The 9,415-nt window shown below is 37.8% G+C and overlaps 1 protein-coding gene across 5 annotated transcripts in view; it reads left to right on the top strand.

Annotated features, from left to right (window-relative positions):
- The first annotated feature begins 312 nt into the window (after positions 1 to 312).
- Positions 313 to 9,415, top strand: part of LOC141439934 (furin-like protease 1) — a 276,098-nt gene continuing 266,995 nt past the window's right edge. For 2 of the 5 annotated variants that reach the window (XM_074104401.1, XM_074104397.1), the window contains exons 1-2: positions 313 to 452; positions 2,483 to 2,717. In XM_074104401.1, the coding sequence (XP_073960502.1) occupies positions 2,568 to 2,717 (150 nt within the window). In that variant the 5' untranslated portion in view covers positions 313 to 452; positions 2,483 to 2,567. The other 3 variants (XM_074104399.1, XM_074104398.1, XM_074104400.1) reach the window with 3 other exon arrangements.

Genomic DNA, 9,415 nt, shown 5'->3' with positions numbered 1-9,415 from the left:
TCCGAGCTTAGCCGCGGACGGACAGACAGACAGGCGGACAGACATGGCAAAACTATAAGTGTTCCTAGTTGACTACGGAATCCTAAAAACGTAAATTCTAACCGTATCTATATTTGTGTTTCAAACACGCTACTAAACCCGTTCACTGCAGTCATAATTCCGTCGGCCACAAAAAAATTACAAACAAGTAAAACCATGCAAAAGAATAAAATCCGTAAAAGTTCGGGTAAATTGCGGAGCTTGGCAACACCGCGCGCCGTCTCGCGCCGAACCAATCGCCGTGAGCGACCGAGATCAAGTCAAGCCAGTCAGCATCACGTGCGGGCCGTGACGGACGTGTCTCGCTCACTCCCGCTGCGATATTCACGCGCCAGTTGACAGTTGTCCCGTGCTCCAATAATGACTCTAGTGCATCACAGTGTAACGTAGTGGATGTTGCTGCTTATCTACACGTGAGGATCAACCGTTCTAAATCAACGACAAACAAGGATTATGATAATAACAGTGTCGGGATGCGAGAGGTGAACGCTCGTAGCGGCGCCGACTCTCACCGGCTGCTATTGTCTAAGTGCCACGGAATCTTCGTCCTTCCCATCGGATGCCATCGATGATACACCCATCCGCCCTCCGACGTGGATTGCGAGCGAAATATCGCATTGCCGATTCGTCACAAACAAATGTTTACATAGCGCAGTGGTTACACAGATAAGATTATGTATAAGTCCGTTTCGTAAACGCTTGATACACCAGTATATCTATAAATGTCAGACGAAATCACAATTCACGACACCAGCCACTAGTACTAGCATGCGGCGTGATAAATAATTGTACCAAACATAACTGTAAACATCGCAAGTCTAAACTGTGCAATTGTCTGGTCTACTTTTGAGTTATTTAAAATACTACCTCTGCTAAGTAGGTCACTAGGGCGCTTTATTAGCGTTTATTTTTCCAACCACGTCTGTTTCTGTCACCTTACTAATAATATAAATACCTTTTGTATGTTGTGAAACAATCGTCCATATTTATTTATCTTGATGAATGAAAAGGCGTTCATATTCGTACGATGACCAAGAAATTATCAGTTAAAGATAACTTCAAAACAAAACTTGTTTTACTAAGCAATATTTACTAGAACTTCACTCTTACTAGCTACATTCCAAAGACCAATAATTTGTCATGCTACCTGAAAACAACGCTTAATGTTGTTACTTTTACCTTTATTGTTCTGTATGTAAACAGTAAGCAGTGTTTTATGTGACAACATTCTGCACCAAAATTCGTAATCATCAGCCAAAATAATAAAATGTTTACATTTGACAATTGAGTCAAATGTATCAATAATTGTAGCTAGTCTAGGAGAAACCATCACAAAGCTGATAGATCGCTGAAGTAACTCTTAGTTTAATTACTTTCCCTTAGTGTAGTTTTCTCTGCTCATGTAGGTACGCATACATCGTTAACTGCATGACTAGGAAGTATTGTCACCTCAATATCTCTTTAACTATCGACCCCACGTCTGCTCACTCCTATTGCAGTAAATTCAACTGTTCCATCGTGGATAATAATTGAGTCTATCGACTCTCTTTGTTGTTATTATCACAAAATGTGTCTCAGATGAAAGTGAAAGATCAAATTTATTATTCAAACGTAAAATTTCGTATAAAATACATTCATCTCCTGTACATATAACCCTTCACAAATATAACTTTTAGCATAAAGAATTCAAATTAGTCTATTCAACAAAACTCTTATCGTCTACCCCATATTTGGAACAGACAGGACCAATCTTGGCACTCAGAAAGCATACAAAACGCGTAAAACTTATTTCACTACAACAAAGAATAGGGAAACTCATTCTGGCCGCGTGGGGTGATTTGCATATCTTGTTTATTCAGGAAAAAGGTCAAGCTTCAAACACAATGGCTTTTGGAAAAAAATAGGTTGTGCGGGTATCGATGGAGCCTGTAGATGTGATTAATGGTAGTAGTAACTCGCTTGCCAAGAGGCGTCTATCCTCGACGAGTACTTGACCCAATTATTACCGAACTGTTGTCGATATTGGCGAGCTCATCAAAGATATTCGTTGATGGATTTTTCTAGGTCGTAGTTATCGGGCAATCAATGGAACCCTAAGATGCATTTTGCGTCGAATTGGGTCAGTCGTTTGTCAAGGGATTGGTTCGTTCCTTGAACGAAATTACAGCCTTTAATAATAGACATTGTTTGGCTTTACTTGAAATTCATGTCGTTTTCCCTAGGCATCATAACGATCTTTTCACTCATGTTCATGTATCTTTAGTACTTCAGTATGGATCTAACGAGTGATTCAGTGCACAGTGCCAGAAGCGACGTAATTTTCACTTGAAAGTTGATAAATTCAAATTTTATGTGTGTTTCCACTTCGCTAGTAAAATTCATGTCGTCGGATTTACATCAAAATCGGTTCAAACTTCCAAAAATTTGAATTTCTCCTTTGCAGCATCCTCTACGTTAGATAGACAGTTCGACTTTAAGTTGTGAGTGTGCCATGCTGATAAGTACTAGCCGGTGAGTGTGTGAGTGCGATGGCGCGGTGCGCACAGGCTTTGGCCGTGCTGTCGCTGCTGTGTCCCGCGTCTGCGCACTACACGCCTACTTGGGCGGTCCATGTGCCCGATGGTCGGGAAGCCGCTGATGCTGTGGCGAGAGACCATGGATTCATCAATCTTGGAGAGGTAAGCTTTACTTTGTTTATCATAACCATTCAGATTTCAATCCAATTTGGAAAAAAATAATTGTAAATTCAATGATTTCTGAAGAACATTAACAAAATAGAAGTACTATACTACAGTCTATCCAGTCTTGATGGCAATAGACTTTTAGCACGCCTTTGAACCCTGGGCAAAACGATACCGTGTTTTATGATACTGCTGCGCGAAGCGGGTCGTTCAGCCAGTACCCAGCTAATGTCAATTAGTTTTACACTCTGGGAGTAGCGAGATCCACAAAATATTCATCGCGAATAGTGGCTGTTGCAACGCTGAGTGAGATCAAAGCTAAATAGATTTGATGTTCGGCAGACAGCTCTGAGTGTTTTTAATTTAAAAACGTCAGACACTATGTCAATTTCACGGGTCGATTTGGTCTGAAGAGGCGGGATGCTAGGCATTTCACGTGGCGTCTAATCATCATGAGACAAAGCGTATAGTCATAAGTTCATAAATAAAGGGGCCGAGAAACAAGATGCACTATATAAGTATCATTTGTCATCATTGCAAACTTTAAATAGATACTAAAATATAATTGATGCTCAGTAACTTTCCGTATTAAGTGGGTGGAAACTGATTTATTGTTACAATGGGTAGTAAAACTAATCAGCAAAAAAAAGAAATCCCCTAGTAAGTTTTTACCGTGTATATAATGTGAATGTGATATCGTACAAAGGAGGAAAAGTCCAGTTAATTCTGTTAACTATAACAAATATTATAAACGCATTCTGTATTTCCCCTTGATACATTTATTATTTACACACTATCAAGGGGAAATAACCTCTCAAATGTTGTGTTCATTCCTTATGCTATTTAGTTACAGATCTTATAAATGTTGGTCATTGTCAGCTATGGCTTGACACAACCTTGACCACCTATTGAAGCGAAACTTTAATGGAAGGAAGTTCAATTATTTGTTTACTACAATACAAAGAATTATTTCGTAATCATAGCGGGCTTTTGATCCAAGCATAGAAACAATTGCTAGCATAAATTAACTTAATTCGCCTTTAGTTATTTATTGTGTAATGGTTACTTTGAATGAATCAATATGCATTATAAATAACGGTTTTGAATTATTATTATATTTGCAGAGCAAGATAAGCTCAAATACTAACAAACGAAGTTAATGATGGTAACGGACATGTGTTCCTGTATTATGTTACAGAATAAGCGCTAACTACAGAGAGATTCTATTTTAGCGAACTGCAGTAACTATTGCACGTGATAAAATTAAATTAATGTATGTTTATTTCGAGATGAACGCGAACGCAAAACAGTGTGTTGAAACCCTGGTTGAAACAGATTTGAGGAAATATCCATTTAACATCCCGCCCACTTGTGATTCATGTGTCTTCAGCGTCTTCATTGCACTGAGTGTTTCGTGTAAACATGAGATTTACCTCACTAATTAGGTCAGTCTGGTATTTAAAACATGCAGAGTTTAACGCAATTGCATCCTGAATACGGCTTAAAATACAAGGCTTACGAATGAGCTCTATTCAGCTTCTTTAGCAGCAATGAAATAGTTGATGAACAAGATTAAGCATCGTGTTTAAAAATAAAAATAAAATACATTTATTTAACGTCAGAAAAAACACCACAATCAGAGAACAATAGAAAAAAAAAACAAGACATACATAGCGCTAAATAAAAAAAGTAATAAGGAAGTAAGTAAGTAGTTAGTAGTAGTGTCTAAAAGTAAGTGATCACTTTAAAAGTCCTGAGTCAAATTAAGATACACAATATAAAAAAAATCTATGACGTATAGTTACTAAGACAAGAAGATTGTAATGTAATCAAATAGCTCTTTTCTTCATTACGGCGGTAAATTACAATCAGAAATTAATTACAAACTGGACAAAACATAACAACTTTTACTGTCGTGCTGTCCACATTAAATTGAGAATTTCCTTCCTCCTTTACGAGTAGACTTATATATAGATTAAAAATGCTAATCCCTAAATCTTCCTCAACGACGAATCCATATTTAGAAAGCACTCGTCGTGCAAAGTGGGGGGACAGGAATACACAGGAAATTTTAGTAATACGACGTATTTATTTAGAGTGACAGAGTTCATCTTATGGTTGGTTATTTTGGTGGCCAGGGGACGCGCTAACGTCTATGTTGGTTTGCTTTGACTTTAATTCGGTAAGTCTCAAGTGTAAGAAATTAAATTTTATGAGACAAGTTTTGGAGTAAAGGAGTGTTATAGGAGTAGTTGCGAAAGCTCGTAATTTGGTACTTAAATAAATTAAGGTGACCTGAGTTGAGACGAAATGAATATTCATGTCAGACGTTCAATAATTTAAGCTTCTTATAGATAACTGAGTAAATCAATCACGAATGAATGGCGCCACTTGTTCGATGCAGAATATCTCGAGAAATGTTCCTTTGCTAGACTAGCTAGGACCGCAGAGTAGATAATAGTACAAGTGCTAGGACAAAGTAAGTCTATTAGGTAAAAATTCTACGTTCAAGATTCTTGAACACCTAATGCACGAAGTAAAGAAAGGCTACGTGCTTTAGCTACAATGGTCTTTGTTGTTCGATACGGTTGGTCAACCAAGCGCAGTTCGTTTACACTTAGGCTTTTAGAAAAGTACGACAGTTCTGGCCCTGTGTTTGTAGAGACAGTTGCTTTTGACAAGCCAATGTGAAATGTCATCTTATTCTGACTACCAGACAGCCTAGTGGATAGTGACCCTGACTATTACGCTAGAGATTCCGGGTTCGAGTTCCGATAAGAGCCGACATTTTTAAGAGGAATACTACTACTATACTTTATTAAAAAAACTTATTATAATTACCTCACAATTTTTTGCAATTCACTATGGTGGTTCGAAATGGTGCGCTAGGATCTGCGCGAGCCAAGAACCATGAACAATGTAATCATAAAGAAAAATAAGATACACAAACCGTGTCACTATAAATAAATAACATTTGAAGCGCACTGCATTGTTGCATTCGAATATTTATTAGATAGATAGACAATTCGAGTTAGTAATACGTTCAACAATGGAGATAGCTTAGCTGCGTAATCAACATTAGTACAGAGATTTTAAATCTAAAATCTTTTGTGTCAGTGCTGAAATAATCCCGCTTTCGGTGGCTAACTCTCATCGGCTACTATACGAGGATAGACATGAACATGTAAATGATATACTTACGAGATAGATAGACAACCGTTCAACAATAGGTAGCAAGTACAGAGATAGTAGTATTACTGCTAGATGCAGTAGAGTAAGCTTATCCTGGTACGTAATAGTAGCACCTAAGTAAAACCCTTAAAAGGTCGCGGGTGAGCAAAGAAATTCTTTTAGTTCATTTTAATTTATTTTTCATAGGTACAGTACAAAAATCAAGACAAGTGTTCACGGCAGTTACTTTTATGGTTATGATATGGCTACGATTAATTAAAGATGAATTAAGATTTGCAGGTGGTAGGACCTTGTGCAAGGTCCGCCCGGATTGCTACCACCATCTTGCTCGCTAATCCTGCCGTGAAGCAGCAGTGCTTGCACTGTTGTGTTTCGGCGTGGAGAGTAAGACAGCCGGTGAAATTACTGGCACTTGGGGTATCCCACCTAAGACTCTAGGTTGGCAACATATCTGCAATACCCCTGGTGTTGCCGATGTTTATGGGCGGTGTTGATCTCTTACCATCAGGAGACCCACTTGCTCGTTTGCCATCCAGTCGAATAAAAAAAAAAAAAGAAGATATTTTCGCTATTATTCTTGCTATATAGGCTGTCACATATCACTTAAAGAAAATTCGCGGGAAACAATTTCCCCTTTCTCAAAACAAAGCAAATAGAATAATTTCCGGCCCCAAATTATATTATCAGAACCTCCCAAACCAATCTTCTTACAAAACATTTTTTTTTGCAGAAATTTAATTTGATATGTAATTTTTTCGCTCGACGACAGTGGAAATGATAAACCAACAGTGCCCTTAGTTGGTTTTCGGTTACAAAATACGTCTCGATCGCGTTCGCGTTAAATTCTCAATTTATATGGAAACACGAACAGCGCCTCTAGCGGAACGTTTGCGATGTTCATGTTTCCATACAAATTGAGATTTTAACGCGAACGCGATCGAGACGTATTTTGTAACCGATAACTTACGCTAAGGGTACAGAACATAACGAGTGCGTGTCACGTGCTTGTCTTGTTTCGAACCACCTCGGCACCACAGCGGTTAATGACCAGCCACAGCAAATGTATGCGCAAGGCGTTTCAGCGTCTTTTAATATAAAAGAAACGCACCATCTGTCTCAACTCCTCTGCGATGCGGTCGCGTGCGACTGTTTGTAAATCGACGTGCTTCGTGTGGACATTACTGAACAAGCGAACACGCCTCGGCCTCACGAATGCTAGTGTTAGCGTTAAGGCAGCGGTCTCGTTCAAGATAAATATTCAAGAATTAGACAACAGTCGTACCACAATACAAAAATTAGTATACATTTAACTTTTAAAGCTTAATAAAAACGTATCTTCTAAAAAAAACTAGATTAAATAAAAAAAAAGCTCCGAGCGAAACTAGCCTAGGTACCTATCTTTGCCTACTTTTATGCTTCAAAGTCGGTGTCCATATTCTGTATGAGGTATGTGGCCAAATAGAACGTGAAAATTTTGCCAGGGCGGTAAACTATATAATGCAAAATATGTATAACATAATATACATTTAATGTTAACAAATTAGATACAAATCTGACCGTGCCATTGTGAAGGCAACGCAAAGTCATTGCCTGTTAGCCGTTAGTTTGCAAAGTGTATTAATTGCTCTTCATGCAACGTAACCATTGCCTTTAAATTGTAAATTATTGCTGATAACAAATAGATACTCATAGTTATCGCTTTGAAATATGTTATGGTTATTTTTTATTACTTTTCACTTCTTTAATATCATTTGCTACATTTTTCTGGACCAGCCCGAATTAGATACTTAAAGATATTTTGACTTTGACTTTAATTTACTGAATTTAATTTACAAAAATACGTGTATACCTAAGTATAACTCTTTATTCTACATAAAACACATACAATTAACAAATTACGATGAGAAACAGATCTATAAAAGGCAAATTTACCCCAATAAAGTGAAGTATGTGTTTTAATCACCCAAAAATATGTAGGTATTGCTACCTTATACGCCGAAAAGAGAACGTGTGTCATACATTTTTGAAGCATCGTATGAGTATAATTTACTCGTGACTGTAAGTGACCTCTCTATAAAGACATCTTTGTGCGCTGCATTAACGCACACATATAACTTGGCTGCGGAAACAACATAGGAAACCCCTGCATTTCACACTAGGTACTCACTTTTCCAAGGATGTTTGCATTATGATCGTTATAGAAACTAATGACCCAGATTTGTTCTAAATGTTAAAGAAAGAGATGACGAATCCGTGTGATACAGGATGTGCACGGCGGGCGGGTTGCCAAAAAGGCGTCAATATTGCTCGCAGCGATACTTGTATGTGTTTGTTGTGTGTATAATGTAACTGTGTTTGTGTGTAGCGCAAGTCATTCACCGACGCGACTGTTTTTATGCGTAAAACGTTTTTGAAATGCGTAATTAGGAGTATATCTAAGCTGTGGTAGACACGTTACGGTCTGCGCTTGCGCTCCTAAGGAAAAGGAAGGTCTTATTGCCGCTTGCACTGCACTGGTAGTGGACATAATTATGTACCTATTATATAGTATGTATAGTATATAATGTGCTAATAGGTATTATAAATGTGAAAGTTTGTATTTGTTATTCCTTAGCGCTAAAACTGCTATCCCGCTATATCCAGATATTGTCACGGTATAGGGATAAAATCTTAAAATCACCACTAGGATCAGAGTGACATGAAATTTGGCACTAGTGTTTTTAATGCAACGCCAAAGCCTAATCGTAATTTTTGGGGATACCCGTAGGGTTTTAGTAAAATCCTGGAAATTGGATTTGATAGTTTTCGCGCGCTCCAGTCAAGTATAAAATAAAGCTTAGCTCTTTAGCTTAGATATTTTAAACAGATTTTTCGTAACATGGACATAAAGAAAAATGACAAAAACTCCGATTAAAATGATCAATATATCCGAAACAACTAAAAATCGCTGAACATACATGGGTTAAATCGATAGCTTTTGAGCTCCTCTATCAGCTCTCAACGGTTTGCCGTTGGTTTCTGGGACACCCAGTATACCCGTGATACAAGCTAAGCTAAGCGACCTGTCTTCACGCGGGTGTAGTTCTTGGGGAAAACACTGGAAATGTACTAGACAAGACACCTTAATTTTGTTGTCGATTCAGCCATCTACTAGCACTAGGCGCCAGCAGTGATTACTAATACGATGAATCATAGCTATGTTTAAATATTCTATTCCATCCTCCCATTCATACCATATGACTTAACCATTATGCATTAGGTAGTCAGACCAGCCAAAATTTTAGATGCGACGTTGTATAGTTTATGATTTCCAAGTATACTGTTTAAAACAATATTGAGTATAGTTTTTACCATATTTGAATACAAGCTGTGATTGCCTTGGAACTGGTTTAATTGGTGTGAATTGTCCCCGTGAAACGATAATCCCGCAGATATTTTTAATACATAATTAAGATCGTTTGTCCCTTTAGACTGAAAAAAAAATAGCAAGCCACACACTGTGA

This window comes from Choristoneura fumiferana, chromosome 21, assembly GCF_025370935.1.
Source record: "Choristoneura fumiferana chromosome 21, NRCan_CFum_1, whole genome shotgun sequence".
NCBI classification, from domain to species: domain Eukaryota; kingdom Metazoa; phylum Arthropoda; class Insecta; order Lepidoptera; family Tortricidae; genus Choristoneura; species Choristoneura fumiferana.
This window is presented reverse-complemented; position numbering and strand designations above follow the sequence as displayed.